Source organism: Ailuropoda melanoleuca, chromosome 12 (assembly GCF_002007445.2).
Source record: "Ailuropoda melanoleuca isolate Jingjing chromosome 12, ASM200744v2, whole genome shotgun sequence".
NCBI lineage: Eukaryota > Metazoa > Chordata > Mammalia > Carnivora > Ursidae > Ailuropoda > Ailuropoda melanoleuca.
The window spans coordinates 14,707,532-14,725,163 of NC_048229.1; the positions used below are offsets into that span (position 1 = coordinate 14,707,532).

The window sequence follows — 17,632 nt, forward strand, 5'->3', positions numbered from 1 at the left end:
CACTGTTCGTCTCTGATTCCCCAATTGGTGTTTAACTTAGTCTGGTGCTTGGGGCACAAGGAGGATCTGTACCCAACTCAGGGCTGGATGAGCACTTTGCTGGGAGCGGGTTGCTTTGATGCGAGAAGCAGGGAAGCAGCTAGGGAGCCGGGCATCTTGGAGAGTTTTGTAGAAAGTTCAGGCCTGACTTTTATCAGAGGCTGGGAATCTGCTGGTTGCCATGACTACGGAGAGCAGCATCTAAGCTCCAGGTCGCTGATTAGCAGAAAGAGAGGGAAGGCCTTGAGGAATTCAGCACACAAGGCCCCCTCTCTCCCTCTATGAAGTGGAGTGTGCCCCCTTGACTTCATTGTTTTAGCTGTCCCCTGAAGACCTCGCCTCCTTTTAAATGCTTTTTTTTTATGCAACATCGAAGGGCCGTGTGGTAAAAACGAGGCAGCTGCCGGGACTCCTTGGCAAAGAGAGAACATGGATTTTTTTCTTAAAAGCCCTGCAAGGGTGCAGAGCAGGAGGCAGGGAAGGAAGAGAGGGATGGGGGTATCGTGGGGGGAGGGGGCACCATGGCTGAGGTCTGAGTTCGCTGAAATGCTGGGTGACCTCAGACAGGCCCCTCTCCTTGGACCAGTGCTTCTTTATACATAGGAGAGGTTGACTCTGATCTGTGGTTCCACAAGGGATCCGTCAGTCATCACGTATCCATCCATCCATCCAGTCATTCATTCAACAAATGTTTATTGAGCCAAAAGGCACACTGTGCCAGGCACTATATCTCTGGGGATTCAGTGGTGGGAAAAGAGGCGAGTTCCCACTCTCACGAAGCTCACGTCCGAGTCCAGGAGACAAATGCTTAGCAAATAAACATAAAAAATGGTCATTTCAAACAGTGGCAAATGTCCTGGAGGAAGGCACAGAAGACTGCTGTGCTGGAGACCGTGAACAGAGGGGTAAAATCACATAGCGGGACAGAGAGGGCCTCTCTGAGGAGGTGACATGTGGATGAAAGGAAGGATGGGGCCATGCAAAGAACTGCAGGAACAACATGCCAAGTGGAGGGAACAGAAGGGCAAAGGCTCTGAGTAAAGGCCCTGTCCCATGTGAGGGACAGCGAGGAAGCCATGTGGCTTGAGCCAAGGAAGGGAGGAGAGAAGGGTAGCAGATGAGATCTAGAATGCGAGCAGAGGCCAGATCATGCAGAGCCTTCTTGTTCTGGTAATTGGTTTGGACTTCCTCTCAATCCAGAGGCAGCGAGATTACCAGGGATGTTTCTTTAAGATGCATATTTCTGGCTTCGCCCCTTTGAGACTCGGATTTATTATGGCTGGGATGGGACTGAGAAGTCATATTTTTACAAGCTCCTTGGTAGCTTCTGACAGTGTGCGAGGTTTTGGAAACCTGGGACTACATGGTCCCTGAGTCTCTTTCAGTTTTAAGGAAGCAGAGAAGCAATGTGTCAGAACATCTTGAAAAAGGATCGTAAAAGTTCTGTGATGTTATGGGGAATTCCTTTCTTCCTGCCCTCACAACTCCGTGTCTGCCTGGTAGAAGAATTAATTCTGGTTTTGTCTGGTGTGTGTTTGTTTTACTGCAAGATCCTGGATGGGATACTTACCGCAAGGAAGGAGCGGCCAGTGCTACAGAAAGTGAGAGCCATTCCCCGTGTCAGGGAGGTCAGGTCATAAATGCACAACTCCATGGTAACTTTCCTCTTCAAACCATCATCGGGACTTGCCCATCCCTGATACCGGCAATGATGGATAAGGCAGCATCCTCACCCTAAGCCCTGTCCCCTGTTGCCTGGCAGGAGCAATCCCCCTGTCCCTGCACTGCAGATAACCCATGCCTCCACTCCCGCCATTAGCAAAGTCGCTGAGACCATCCACACAACGCCAGCACTCACTCATCATGGATTCGTTCACTGCCAAATTGCTCACGTCAGTTTGTTGTTTTTTGTTCTTATTTTCCTGTCGAGGCCTTGCGTCTGATACAGATTTGTTAAATGGTTTTCTGTAATGCCCCAGAGTCCGAAATTCCATTCGTGTGTGGGTCCAGCTCAAGGCCTGCTTCCTGGGCAAGACACATATACGTTGATAAGTTCCCAGATCACTTTTCTAAGAGAAATAGGGGGTAGAACAGGAAATGCATTGGCTGGGCTGAGCTGACCAAGGCAGTGGCTGGTTCACCTCCACCAGCTATAACATGAAGGGATTAGTGCAGGCCGTCTTACAAGCCCTTTCTAACTTTTTGAAACAAATGTGTGTTCTCTTTACCCAGTGCATGGGCTCATTCATTTATTCACTGGGCAAATGTTGAGTGTTTCCCACGCGGCAGGCTCTGGGGAGGTGAGACGCGGTCCCGCTGCCGGGGAGCTCATCGCCTAGCGCGAGAGAGACTATTGGACGTCGATAGCGCATACTTGGAGCTCGCAGTCATAGTAGCAAAGGGACTCTCACCTCCTAGAACAGACTTACATCGCCCCAGAAGTCTGCTCCCGACATCACCATCTCCCCCTCATCAGTGGGGACTCCGTCCTGCCGGTTGGCTCAGGCTCAAAGCCCTGGAGTTGTCCTTGACCCCTCCCTTTCCCTTATTCTCTCCTGTCCCACGTTTAACCACCAGCATGCGAGTTCTGCTTTCAAATCTCAGAGCCTGACCACATCTCCTCACCTTCATCGCTGACCCACTGATCAGAGCCTGGACAGTTGCCCATTAGTCCCCCCATCTCTGTTGCTCCTCCCTCTGTCCAGTGTCGTTGGCGACTGGAGGGAGCTTTATAAAATGTAAGCCGGACCACGTCACTCCCCTGTTCAAAAGGCAACCCGTCTCAGCCACAGAGTCTCATGACCTACAAGACCCGATCTCTGGTGTCTCCTCTTCTCACTCCAGCCCTGCTTGCCACCATTTATATAAAGAACCTGCCGGGGCGCCTGGGTGGCACAGCGGTTAAGCGTCTGCCTTCGGCTCAGGGCGTGATCCCGGTGTTGTGGGATCGAGCCCCACGTCAGGCTCCTCCTCTATGAGCCTGCTTCTTCCTCTCCCACTCCCCCTGCTTGTGTTCCCTCTCTCGCTGGCTGTCTCTATCTCTGTCAAATAAATAAATAAAAAATCTTTAAAAAAAAAAAAAAAAGAACCTGCCGTTCCTTCTGCCTAGAGCACATTTCCCACTTCCCTCAGATAACCCGTGTAGAATTGGTATGTTACCAGGCCACAAATTACCGCCCAAATCTTTGTGGCTTAGAACAGCAACAAACAACGTCTCACAGTTTCTGCGAGTCGGGAATTCGGCTGGGTGACTCCGGCTGACCATCTCACGTGAGACTGCGGTCCGACGTCGGCCAGGGCCGCAGTGTCATCTGAGGCTTGACTGAGGCTGGAGGGTCCACTGCCAAGGCGGTGTGCCCACGTGGCTGGTGGGTGCTGGCTGTTGGCAGGAAGCCTCAGCTGTTCTTCACGAGGGCTTCTCCGCAGGGCTGCCTATGTCCTCACACCATGGTGACAGCTTCCCTCGAGTGATCAATCCAAAGGGAGCAAGGCAGAAGCTGCCTTTGTGACCTTGTCTTGGAAGCCACGCGTTATCACTGCTACTGCCTTCTAGTCATTAAAAGTGAGTCACTAAGCCCAGCCGGTATTCAAGGGGAGGGAAATTATGTTTCATCTTTTGATGGCAGGGCTGTCAAAGAATCTATGAACACATTTTAAAACCACCACAAACTGCAAGGTTAGTCCCTAATCCTTTAAGCCTCCATCTGATGACTTCCTCAGAGTGGCCTTCCTGATACTCTGTACAAAAGAATAGTCACCCCTTCCCATTACACTGGTTTATTCTCTCCATAATTTATTACCATCCAATAAGTCATATTATTACTTGTGTATGTGCGTATACCTGCTCCCCCATCTAGAATGTAAGCTCCATTATCCCAGAGGGCATCTCCCTCTTATTCGCTGCAGCCCCACACTTAGAACTGGCCCGGACACAGGTTAGATCAGGTCAGGCATGGGAAGAGGCAAGCCTTGCTGGGGGCTGGGCAGACATTGCAAGCTCGGAGTCATTTGAGAAGAGCCAGGACAGCATTCCACATGAATAGACTGGAGGCGTGGGAATGGAGCACTCATGGTAGGAGAAGCAGGGCAGGGAGGTGTAGGGAAACCTGGAGTTCTGGAAACCCAGAGTTGGCAGTGAGGAGGGCTGGACAACCCTGACAGGAATCTCCGTCCCTCCTAGGCTTGCAGCCTCATCAGCTCTGCTTCTAAAGATGCACTGATAAGCAGCTGACAGAAATGGATGTGTTTTGCTGCCCTTCCTTCAATACTGACTGGGTTTGGCCTGCTCTCTGGGCAGCCCTAAGGAGCAGGGGGCTTATCAGATCCATTCATCCTGAGTCATAAAACCAGTCTCGATGCACTGGCTGCAGGTGCTTGGTGCAAGAGAAATGCTAATGGCCTTGATCTGTGCTTGATCTGGACGCTGCAGGCAGGGTGAGGAGGGGAGGGAGGGGAGTTTGCTGAATGGTGCCAGATCCACCTGTGCGTCTCCAACTCTGGACTCCTCTTGGTTGGGGGCCGGGAGGTGTGAGTGGCGGTGTTTTTAAAGACTGAGTACCTAGGCGATTTCCTTCCCCTTTCCGGGACTCAAAGGAGGAGGTGGGACTCGAGTTGTTTCCTAGAGTTGCCTGGGGCTCTTCTCAGAGGCAGAGGAGGGAACTTCAGGCCTTCGTGGGGATTGTGTCCCAACTAGGTGGCCTTATACCTGCTAGGACACCAGAGTGGAGGTTTGGTTCACAAGGAAGTAAAGGGAAATGGAACGGCCTTTTTGTTTGCTTTATGTTATCTTATTTTGTCTTCATAACAATTCAACAATATAAGGACTAATGTTATTCCCTATCTTAATCCATGAGGAAACTGCAAGACAGAGAAACTGAGTCCTCTGTCTACTAAACAGTGAACATAGTGTTTGAATCCAGGGATATCCATTCCCTACAAAGATAAGGCTGGGAAATGGGACAGAACAGGCAAAGGGGAGTTGGAATTAATCCTATTATGCTTTGGCATACACTTATTTTTTTTTATAATGATATTTTTTATGATGTTAGTCACCATACAGTACATCCCTGGTTTCTGATGTAAAGTTCCATGATTCCTTAGTTGCGCATAACACCCAGCGCGCCATGCAATACGTGCCCTCCTTACTACCCATCACCAGCCTATCCTATTCCCCCACCCCCCTCCCCTCTGAGGTCCTCAGTTTGTTTCTCAGAGTCCATAGTCTCTCATGCTTCGTTCCCCCTTCTGATTACCCCCCTTTCTTTATCCCTTTCTTCTCCTACCAATCTTCCTAGTTCTTATGTTCCATAGACACTTATGTTTTGAGCAAGGAAGTGCAACACTGGTTTCCCCTCTCCCTGCGGTTCAGTCAGGAGAGGCCAGGCAATGCCGCAGTAACAAATAAACCCCAAAGTTTCGGTGGCTTAACCTAAGGCTCATTTCTGACATGCAAAGTCTGATGCAGCTCAGGCATCTCTCCTCCACCCGGTAGCTTCACCTTTCAGGGTGTGTGGCCTGCAGGGTCACTGCAGCAGAGGGAGGAAGCTGGAGAAGGCACACAGACTGTAAGGACACATGTCACTCCCACCCAGAGACCAGTGGCCAGAGATAATCTCTTGTGGTCCCAACCTAACTGCAAGGAAAGTTGGGAAATATTAGGATCTGTGTGAATGTTTGATGATAGCTAAGAATCTGTCATCCTGGGGCACTTGGATGGCTCGGTTGGTTAAGCGTCTTACTCTTGATTTCAGCTCAGGTCATGATCTCAGGGTAGTGAGATTGAGCCCTGAGTTAAGATTCTCTTTCTCCCTCTCCTCCTGCCCCTCCCCACCTCCACTCATGTGCAGACTCCCTCTCTCTCCCTTAAAAAACAAACAAACAAACAAACAAACAAAAAAAAAAAAACCCTGTCATATCCTAACAGTTTCTGTCTCCTTATTTGTTCCCCTGTAGGACAGAACCCCAGAGCAGCCCTCTGGTTCCAGCTCAGGATGGACCCTCGGAAAAGCTGAGCCAGCATCTGGCCCCCGAGGCCTTGGGCACCAACAGCTGGGAGAGAGACAAGGCCTGCCGGGAGCTCAGTCCTGCCAGAGCACGCAGGTGAGATGCTGCCCCCACCCTCTCTTTGGTCCAGTGAGGAAGTTCAAGTTGAGGATGCAGAAATGAAGTTTGTCTTTCTGGCCACTCTTGCCACCCACTTCTCTTTTGCAGTTTCCTCTTTCAGACCCTTAAATCCAATCAAAAGTTAGCAAATTCTTTTTCTGTTGAGTACCAGATAGCAAATATTTTAGGTGTGAGGGCCAGATGGTCTCTGCCACGACTACTCAATCCCACCATTGTAGCCCCGAAACAGCCACAGACCATATGTAAACAAATGGGCATAGATGTGTTTCAATAAAGCTTTATTTATAAAAATAAGAGACAGGCTAGATTCAGCCTGGGGGCCACAATTTGTTGCCCCTGCCTTAAATGATAGAGCTAGTTCCTGTCCTTTTAGCAACTCTATGAGCCACTGATTTCCAAGTCATGACTTCAGCCCACATCTATCTCCTGAGATTCAGATCTTTGCGTTCATTCCTTAAATTCAGATATTCAACCAGGATTGCTTGAGCACCTGCTAGTTACAGGCACTGTGCTGGTATCTGAAGACACGGCATTTTACTGAGGCTCAGAGAGGTAACATGACTTGCCCAAAACATGGCAGCCAGTAAGCGGCAAAGTGAAGTTTTGAACTATGATCCCTCTGATCTTAAATCCTAGACGAACACCTACCACATTTTACTTTGATGCTAATGAAAAAGCCAATCTATCCCCTGACTTCTTTTTTTAATTTTGCACTGTGCGCATATAAAGCCTCATCTGTCTTTGGCCGCTGGAGAACCAACTTTGTTAACACCATCTTTATAATCTGGCTTCACCAGCTGGTTAAAAGCTTTATTCCTTCTCCTCAAACTAACCTGCCGCTCTCTCGCTGCCCTGGGCTCGTACCTACCCCCTCAGTGACAGGTGGAAAATGAATTTAGTGTCCTTTCCAGCAGTGTGCCCCAGACACAATCCCTGCCTCTTCCTGTTGAATCAGAGGGTGTCAAAGCCATTTTACAGATGTGGAAACTGAGGACAGTACATGATAGGGCCAAGATTAGCCTGAGGACCCCTGATCTGCCAGATTCTCTCCTTACGTCCTAGAGTTCTTAGTTTCCTAAGGCAGAGGTTCTAAACCCATTTGAGAATTACATGGAAGCTAGAAGTGCTGCCCCCAGGCAAAGTGTCTATGCTCCAGGAATATTCCCCAAATTCCATGTACCATTACAGGATTCCTGGATCTCTGAGGCCCATGAACAGGGTTATCTATTTAAGAACCTGAATTCTGAAGAAGACCCACTATCTGACATGATAAAAAGTACCATAATGGTGATTATGTTAAAAGTGATCATAAAAGTCACTTGGCATAGAATCAGTGACTAAATGGTAGTTGTGTTATTATGCATAATTATAATAATAGGACATTTACATAAACTTGCTCCATGCCAGACCAGGGCACGTTGCGTGAGTGAGGTCCTCATTTCTTATGACTAAACTTAGGACACAGGTATCATGTTTTATTCCTATCTCCCAGCTGATGAAAATAATACTCAGAGAGGTCGCTGAGCTAGGAGGTAATGGAGCAGGAATGTAAACCCAGGTGTGGGAGCTTCTAGAACCAGCATTCTTGACTGTTGCATACTCTCTGCATATGTGACCACCGTGCACCGAACCACTCTAGGTCATCACTGCACACCTAATGGCGGCCTTTTCCCTGCTGCTTGTGTAACCGGGCTCTGCTCACGTAACCACTATCCCGGCCCCTCCAGCCCTGCTGGGATGGCACACCTAGGCACACAGGTACAGGAGGGAGAAAAAAGTAGAAGAAATGCAGATCTACCTCGAGAAAGGCATTTGGGATCTGCAGAAGGGGTTAATTTTCCTCTTCTCACAGACCTCAAATCTATCCAAATTCAAGGTCTTTCTCCATTTTACTCCATCACTCACGTAGGAGTGTAAGACAGTGGTTCCCAAACCTGCTTCCCTGGGAACCCAATGTGTCTCTTTTATAAGACACAGTTTTAAGGATTTTTTTTTCCTCTTATTTCTCCCTTAAATGTTTTGGTTTTTTTTTTTTCCTCTCAAATTCCTGGCAACAGTTACCCTGGGAAGTATTTATATGAAACAAGATAATTTAGCAAGAGGCTCAATTCTTTCATCCATCCATCCCTCATTTGGTCACCCAACAAGTATTTATTAGGCTCTTTCTCTGTGGAGCACTTGTTGCCAGAGAGATCTGGACGTGGGCTACCGTATTTACACCAGCAGCCTGTTTGCTTCCCGGGTATGTGCGCCGTGCTTTATACTTCATAACATGTGAGGGTAGTTAAGTAGCTAGGTCCTTTATCCCTGTGTGTATTTTATTTTAACCTGCTTAAATTGACTCCCTTAAAAATGTTCTACATATAGCTAGATGATTTCCATTTACTGGCCATGCAGAGACCTTCACATATAGTTTATTCACTTGGGCATTTTTTCCACCAACCATAATGATCCAGATTCTTAGAATGGAGTATGAGTACGGCCGCATTGCATGATGGTCTGGAAAGAGCTGGGTGATTTCCAAAAGCATGTCCGCATACCCAAGTTTGAGAAGGCAGTTGATTGTGTGGGAAAGCCCTCAGGATGGGACTCACACAGGTCTTGACTCAAATCCCGGCTCGGCTGCTTCCTAACTGCAGCTGTGGGCAAGCTAAGCCACGATTCTGCGCCTTCTGCTCTTCACCTGTAAAATGAGACCCTAAAAATCACACCACCCTCAATGTGTTTTTGTGAGTATAAAGGTAATGTCAGATGCTTGGCACATAATAAGCGAATAAACAGGAGTGGTGTTATCACTAATAATGACAATGGTAGTCTCATTAATATTACATTTCCCCTGTCAAGTTCAACTGGGTGGGCCTGTTTCAATTCCCAAGCAGTTTTTCATCCCAAACCCATCTCCTTTTGCCATGGGATAGTGTTAAAAAAAAAAAAAAATCCCTGGAGCCTGCCCCAATTATAAAAGGAGATAAGTTGACTTCATTTAACTGCAGCCCAAGCATTTGAATTTAATTGAATGGGAAATAATTATTCCTGAAGAGCAGAGGTTTTTGAGGTTCTGTGAAGCGATATAAGATATGTATCTCATTACATTAGACCTTGGCAAATATGCTTTTAATAATCAGCTGCTACTTAACATAACTTCCTCCTCCTATTAAATTTCCAGCAGGAACTATGGACATGAAGTATTGGGGAAAGAAGGGGGGCTGAACTGCCGATTAATTATTTAAAAAGTGATTTATTTACCAAGGTGAGCCATTTGCAAATTCAATAATAAATCTGTTAAGGAGTAGTTAACCTCTATAACTCTGTTTTAAATAATCAATTGGTGTTTGGGTAACGGTGGAGCGTCTCTCTCATTAGGTCGGCATTAACTCCTTATTTGAGGCACTTAATCTGAAGTGTGACCACATCAGCCATGAGGTGGTAATTAGGTATTCGCCATGGGTCCTTCATCCTCTAAGGAACTGGGTCCTTTTTCCCTGGCTGCAGCAGCCCTGGCTGGGGGGGCTTGGGGCATCCTGGGTCCTCTAATACCCGCCTCTGTGCTCGCTCCCCACAGTGCCTCCCGCGACAAAGACTTAACGCCACCACCTTCCTCCAGGGGGAAGAAGAAAAAGAAGAAATCTACCCGGAAGAAGAGAAGGAGGTGAGCGTCCTAAAGGGGGGTGAGATCTTGAAGATGGGGGAAAGGACAAAATAGAGGTCAAATGGGTTTCAGAGTCAAACAGTGTCTCCCCCTGGGTTCGAATCCCCACTCTGCCTCTTAACTAGCTGTGTGACCTTAAGCAAGACCCTTCACCTCTCTGTACCTGTTTCCACTTGTCACTAAAATAGTGATAATACCTACCTCCTGGCGTTTTGTGAGAATCAGATAAGAGAAAAATGGGTGTGGGAGGCGCTGTCAATGTCTGGCACATTGTAAATGACCAGTGAACCAGCATTATCAAGGCCATGGATATTGATTTTTTTTTTTTTGAGAACATAGCACTATGGAGGGCTATGCTCTAAGCACTGTGATCTCCATGATGTCTTTCACCTTTGACCACGATTTACCAAGCACTATTGTTCCCACTTCAGAGATGAGAAAAGAAAGGCACAGAGAGAAGGGGTGACAGAATTTTCAGGGATCCCAGGCTCCTCAGTTGACTCTGCTACTCCCAGCTAGCAGGTGAATGCCAGCAATAATGAACGGACTTCATAATTTTTTGCCAGCAACACACCCTTATGTACCCCATGGATTTTCTTCTATGTACAATTCCTTTTATTCTTTTTAAATTTAAAATATTTCCAGATTTTCTTCTAAGCTGCTACTCGCTAGACTAAAATCACGTCCAGTATTCCAGACCCAGAGCGGTGGGTTGAAAATCACACCTAACCTCGGAGGCAGTGTTTGAAGAAGCCTGCAGGGGGCAGCAGAGAGCAGTATCTGGATGACCTGGGCCCCAAATCCAGATTTTCTGGGTTCTTGCCACCTCCACCCCCCTTTAGCCTGGTTGGAGGCCCAAAAAAGGCCATACATTGTAGAGTGAGGGGACGAATTGGTGCAAGCGGATTGAGGTTCCTGATTGTAGAGGTGGGCAGAACATTTGAAAGAAGAAAGTCAGGCTTCACTAATTCAGTTGTTCATTCAATAAAAGTCCACTGAGCATGTTTGGGGACAGGTGCTGTGTTCCCTAAGAGTCAGGTTGTTCTCAACCCTGTGTCCCCCCGCCCCGATTTGTTCTGTTTGACCTACAAGGTGTTCTTTTGTCTTTTTAATTGGTGGCCAACATTAAAAAACACATGAAGCTGTGTTTTCTGTGGACTTCTACTGAAAAGGCAGGTGTTCCAGAAGCCCAGGGCTGCATTCCCACATGAGATCTTCAGCTGATCTGAGAAGCAGTTGCTCTCTGGTTCGCCATGGTCCCCACCGTTCCCTATTGTCTCGCACCCAGCCTGCTCTCTGTTGGCATCCTCACCTGTTTCAACCTTAGTATTTTGTCACTGGGGAAATAAGAGACCCAGAGATGGGCGGTGACATGCCCAAGGTAACTTCATGAGTTAGGGGTACAGTCAGGTTTGGAACTCGGGTCACTTGAACCTCAGTCTTGAGTCATAGTCATAATCATGGTCCTGGGGTGACTCTGTTTCTTGAGGAACCTCCACGGCCTGATGAGGTCCCCTTCCGGGGCTCGATCTTACCAGGGAGCTAGGGTAAGGCAGAAGAGAGACCTAAAGTATCTGAGAGGAGGGGCATAGCTGAGGGGGTGGCGGAGAGAAGAGCAGACTCAAAATATTTGGCCTGACCAGGAGGGATAATAAAGGGATTGAGAGCAAGGCCCCAGTCATCAATTTGAATCTCGGCTCATCCACTTCCTAGCTGTGTGTCTTTGGGCAAGTCACTTTACCTCTCTGAACCTCCCTTTCCTTGTCAGGAAAAGGAAGGTAGCCATCGTGCCTGGCTAAGAAGCATGTGGAAAGATGAAGTGAGATAATGCCTATAAAACACAGGGAGATATTGAAAAAAAATGTAAATATGATTGTAGCAAATCAGTAAATGCAAGTACTGATAATATCAGGATTAATATGATCCTTGTGTGTGAGACCCTGTGTGGGGGCTGGAGAAGAGTCTCTGTAGCCATTCCTGGTCTTTAAGGAGCTCCCACTGACGGTGTGTTCTCCCCCCCCCCCCGCAGGTCCCCGTCATATAGCCCATCGCCTGTCAAGAAAAAGAAGAAGAAAGGCTCCAAAAAACATAAGCGACACAGGTATTGTCCTTCTGCCTTGGCAAACAGGGACACCCTGGGTGGGCTGGGGGTTGGGGTGAGAGTGGGGGGGGGCGCCAAAAGTTCACTGGTGCTAAGCTTATCATTTCACTTATGTAAGATACTCATCTGTGTGTTGGTATCTCCTTTTCCTTGTATAACTTGAAACTCTAGTTGCAAAGACCCAAGGCCCCCTAAAGCTAACTCTGGCCTGAAGGGGGTTTGCTTGATGATAAGGAGACAGGAATGTCTCAGGGACCAGCCAGGCTCGGTGAGGATCTGGAACCAGGGAGTGGAGAGCTGGTAGCACCCCAAGCAGGATACACAGTCCCTGTTTCACGTGGGGAGACCCGGCTGCGCCCTGTGCCCGTCCCTCTGTGCGGCCAGCCCAGCCTCAAGAAGACACTGCAGCTCTCTGTCTTGTTTGTGCCTCATTCCAAATTCCCAAGGAAGGGCTTCTGTAGTCAGTCCAACTTGTCCTAGAGGCTGGGATTGTGTAAACATGGCTTCTGGGATCGTCTACCCCTGTGGACAGTAGTTAAGGGGCGTTGTGAACTGGACGCACATTCCAAAGGTGCTTACTACACACACGTGTGTGCGTGTGTATGTGTGTGTGTGTGTGTGTGTATGGGGGAAAGTACTGGAAGGACATACACCAGAGGACTCAGATCTGTGGTTCATGGGGCAACTCAACATTTTATAATTGGGAGATTATGCAGTAAAAAAACAATCAAGTTTTCCAGTTCCTCTGTAAAAAAAATCAGCAGCTGTCTTCACTGGACCAGTTTTCCCACAGGAAGCCATCAGCGAGGCTGAGGGGCTGCGGTGCACGCAGACAGAGCTTGGGTGAGGGGCTGTGCTACAGCCCCCTCATTGACAAGCCCGCTGGGCCCCTGGGGGCAGGCAGTGTGAAATTCCCTGCATAAGCTGCTTGCTGTGTTTGGCTGTGGATGACAGGGAAAGAGCGGTGTGTGTCCTCTCTTTGCTCAGCCCTCTCCTCCAATCTCCCTACATCGGTGCTGGATTACTTGTGCCATTAGACAGTCACAGTGGAACAAAATGTAAGGGCTCATTTGGGTTTTCCCCCTGCCTCTCACCCCTGCTCCAAAGTTGCCCCACAGTGGCTTTTTCCCAGCCAGGGGTGTGGTCACGTCTCAGCCCGTTGCCAGAATGGTCTCAACTCAGTTTGGTTTCCCCTGCCGTGTCCACCGCCTGCCCTGACCTTCAACTGATGCTGAGTCTGTGCTTCACACAAGACGTGGGCAAGCAGATGAGCCAGAGGTTGCTCATTTGGTGTTAGAAGACTTTCCCAACACGGGGTCCCCTGTGGAGGCAGTGGCCTGCCCCTGATGGAGACTGCCATCCTGTCACCTTCCTGTGCTGACCGATCTGTCCCAGTTTGGGGGACTTTTCCATAACCAGATCTTGAAAGTCAAGTGGCTTCTCATTCAAGGTTTTCTCCTCATGAAAAAGAGACTGTGCCAGAAGGTTAGAAACAGGCTTTTTCTGAGAGCCTCAGCCAGCCCAGGAGGTGGAGGCAGAGAGGGAAGGAGGCCCATAAATGCGAGATTAGGAGGGGGAGATACTGCTGTTGATCCTTTCCAAAGCACCTGCCGAGCACCGCCCTCCTTCTGGCCCAGCTTCTCCAAGCTCTTGAGACGTTGGGTTAATGATAGTTGAGTTTTTTTGAGATAGGAGCTATGGGTGAGGGTGCATAGATTTTTCTTTTTCTCCCCTCAATTAGCATGGGTTCAGGGCTAACAACAACAAAAAATCCCATTTTTCACACCTTATTTATTGAATACCCAATATGTGTCATGAATGAAGAATGTGGGCCCCGGGAACAGAGCAGTGACCAAAATCCAGCCCTTGCCCTGGAGTTGCTCACCTTCTGGTCGGGGAGGTGGAGGATAATATGCAGAGGTGTGTACTATAAGGCTAAGCTCAGAAGCTCACCGAAGCTTGCAGGAGCAGAGAGCTGGCACCCAACCAGCCTGAGGGGCTCAGAAAATGCTACAAGGAGGTGATATCTGAATGGAACTCTGAAGAATCCGCAGGAGTTACATGGGTAAAGCTCTGTGACCTTGGGCAACTTAACTAACTTCTCTGAGCCTCAGTGTTTTTAAGTGGTTGTTAGAACCGCACAGGGTTTGGGTGAAGACTGAGTGAGACTCTGTGTGAGAGAGGCTTAGCGCAAAGCCTGGCACCCAGTGAGCGTTCTGCCTATGGGAGCTGGTTGTGCCTGAGGAGGAGGACGGTGATGAAGAATCCACCAGTAACTCTGGGAAACAAACTGAGGGCTTCAGAGGGGAGGGGGGTGGGGGATGGGCTAGGCCGGTGATGGGTATTAAGGAGGGCACGTGTTGTAATGAGCACCGGGTGTTATACGCAAACAATGAATCATGGAACCCTACATCAAAAACTAATGATGTACTGTATGGTGACTAACATAATAAAAAATTAAAAAAAGAAATACATGTAAACTAATGGAAAAAAAATCCACCAGTCGGAAGACAAAGGTGAAGGTGAGACTGGGGGTCGGGGAGGAGGCGGAGGACTCCCGATAGCCCCCACATTCACCCCCGTCCGAGACAGGCTCACCGACAATTTGGGGTGAGGACTGAAGCATTGGTCGTTTTGACAAGAAATTCAAAATGCAAACCAGTATCTCCCATATGGTCTTGATCGTCTTTGAAATCTGTGAGGGGGTCCCCATCTACTCCCACATAGCAGGATCACAAATGCAGCGATAGGTTTGTCCCAAGAAAACAAACCTCAGCTCACCTATGTGTATTGTCTTCTCCCTCCATCCCTTCCTTCCTTCTTCCCTCCTCACTCCCTTCCCTCCCTCCCTCCCTCTCTTCCTTTTAATCAGGTCGTTCTCCAAGAAGAGAAGGCACAGGTAAGAATCTTTTCGCCTCTGGCTGCTTGCTTCTCTTTCCTGCTTTCATAAGAAGGTTTTAGGCAGCTTCTGGGGTGTGCTCTTGGGCACGGCCCCTTCATCTTCCTAGGCCTCAGGTTCCTCCAAGATGAAGGCCTCAGGCTGGTTTCGCTGAGAGTTCCCAGCCAGCTTTTGACTTTGGCCGCTCCTCGACCAGCCCCCGCCAATGCCCTTCCCTGGAAAGTCTCACTACCCTGGTCAGAGTCCATTCTTTTTGGCCCTCGTTGAAATCTTGGATTGGGGCATGTCGGGAAACCCCAGCCCCCCCCCTGCCCCCAATCCCGCCAAAGCATCCCCAGATCCGACTAGCCAGGGGACAGAAGCCAAGTCCGACCATTCTGGAAACACTAAGTGAGCACAAATAGAGCTGTCGCCCACAGGGTCCTTGCTATATTGGATCCTGCGCTGAGCCCCTACTCTGTGCATGTGTTGAATCTCCGCTAATCTCCCTCATAACCTGGTATGGTGGATATGTGTTTATTATCCCCATTTTACAGACGAAGAAACTGAGATTCAGGCAGGAGATGTGACAGGCGTGTCCACGGACACAGTCAGGTGGCAGAGTCAAAAGTCAAGCCCAGGTCCGTCGGAGGATCGGGACACCCTACTGTGGCATCTTAAGTAACAGCCACATCCAGAGCAGCTAGCAGAATGCGGAGTCCTTCTGTTTATCTAGTTAACAGGTAGAGAGCGATTACCAATGGCATCTACCCCCTCAGCCCAGCAGCCTGAGCAATGGCCCCACTTCACGGTCAAGGAAACCAGGTCTTCCAGAGGACAGGTTACTTGCCTCGTGTCACGCAGCGACTAAGCGGCAGAGCTGGGGCGTGAACTTGGATCTCTCAATGAGGTCCCGGGCTCTGCCACTGCCCAGGCGGAGTCTCAAACGTGCAGAGAAACCACACAGCCAACGTCAAGGTGCCATTTCAGTCGGACGAGTTGGACGAGGGTTTCCCCTTCTCCAGGACCTAGGCCTGTCATGCATTCTTGGTGACCCTCTGAAGCCAATACTACCAAATAGCATTCACCCTCTGGGGCCTGTCGTTGGTAATGCTGGGACCCCGACTCATCACTGTCCATTGGACCCATGCCCCAGCCCTCTGACTTAAAAAAAAAAACAAAAACAAAAACAAAAACAAAAACCAGATAGTTAAATATCCATGGGCAGAACATTTCTGTACCTGCCAAGCTTTGTGAAGCTTCAGAGTATCTCCCTGCATATTCCATTCTTTTCTCTTACAAACTGACCGAACATTAGTCAAAAGAACTATGGGGATTCACGGTCTGGGGCCACATCCCAGCTCCCCTGTGTGACCCTGGCCAAGCTGCTTAGCCTAGCTGAGGGTCAGTTTCCACATCTGTAAAATAACGACCTGTTAAACATGCCTCTCCCCATAGGTTGCAGGGAGAATAAAGTAAGACTGCTGACAAAAAGTCTTGAGCAGAGTGTTCACTTATAAGAAGTCCTCGGAAAATGGCAGGTATCACCTTTATTTACCCCTGTGCTTATTAAGCTGCCAAAGCTGGCCGTGGCCCCCAGTGCACCCCATTCTCAGGCCGTGTGTGGGTCCATGTCTGTAGCTGCACCTGCTGGGTGAAAAAGTCAGCATCTCTGGTCTTGGAAATGATTAGCGTCTGTTCCCAGTGTGCCCAGATCTGGTGGCCACTGTGTGTTAAGCATTTTAACGACTTCTTTTTATCTGTAGCTGGAATTTTGCATCTTTCAATTAATTGGCCATTTCTCCTTTAGCTCCTCCAGCCCAAAAAGCAAAAGGAGGGATGAGAAGAGGCACAAAAAACAGTAAGTAGAGACCACCTGGAACATTCTCTTCAGTCTGGGGAGGTGGGGAGCCTGGCCTCTTAACAGCTGGAGTGTTGGAGTTGCCAAACAGGGAGAGGGAGAAGGGAGTGGGCAAGAGGAGCAGAGGCAGGGAGAGGCAGAACCGTGCAACGAACCGCAGTTGTGGGTCTGGTATATGTGAGTATGCGATGCGTGTGTGCATGCGTTTGTGTGTGCATGACCGTGAACGTCGTGCATCTGTGTGCCTGGCGGGCACCGTGTGTATATTTTCCTGAAGGATGTCTAGGTGTAGCATGCACCTTGTTTGTAGATCTCCGTACATTCTTCCATCCTGCAGACACCTGTGTGACCGTGGGTACGACCGTGTGCAGTAGGGGTAGTGTGGGTGTGGTATGTGTGTGTTCACACGAGTCCATCCTGTGGGCTCCTGCTCATGTGTGCATGGAGGTGCTAATTTTCTGCACGCTGTGTGTGCGCTGCTTACTTACCTGTGGGCATTCCGCATCGGGAGGGTGGGTGCGGGCTGGCTTTCCCTGTGTACACAGGAGTGCCATGAGTGGTGATGGGGGCATGATCACGTACGAGCACAGGCGTGAGTGTGCATGTGAGTCTGAGCCTTGGCTGCTGGGGCTTCCATCATGCAGATGGCAGTGAAGCTCCTACCCCTGGTCTCGGGGCCCCAGCTGGTTCACGGTTTACGGCTGGTAGTAGAAATTCAAATCAGCTAGTGCTGCCTACAGAGTTCAGTTCCCAGACAAATTAAAAGTAAATGTGGTTACAACCCACCTACTTTATACCCTGCAAATGTTAGTGCATGTGTTTTCCAATCAACTCATATTTTATCTCCCGCCAAGAAGCTTCTAAAGTGAGGATCAAAGGCAATAGGATGAAAGGTGGTTGGCTGTTGGGGAGGGAAAACAGGCAGCAGGGATGCAGAGGGAGGGCACCCCGCTTTGCTGCCCGAAGGGTCACTTCATCCAA

At 49.0% G+C, this 17,632-nt stretch overlaps 1 protein-coding gene across 1 annotated transcript in view; it reads left to right on the top strand.

Moving 5' to 3' along the window:
* Positions 1–17,632, top strand: part of SRRM4 (serine/arginine repetitive matrix 4) — a 147,608-nt gene that overhangs the window by 98,613 nt on the left and 31,363 nt on the right. The window contains 5 exon segments of the mRNA XM_034638598.1: positions 5,992–6,138; positions 9,725–9,811; positions 11,841–11,912; positions 14,785–14,811; positions 16,601–16,651. Coding sequence (XP_034494489.1) covers positions 5,992–6,138; positions 9,725–9,811; positions 11,841–11,912; positions 14,785–14,811; positions 16,601–16,651 — 384 coding nt within the window.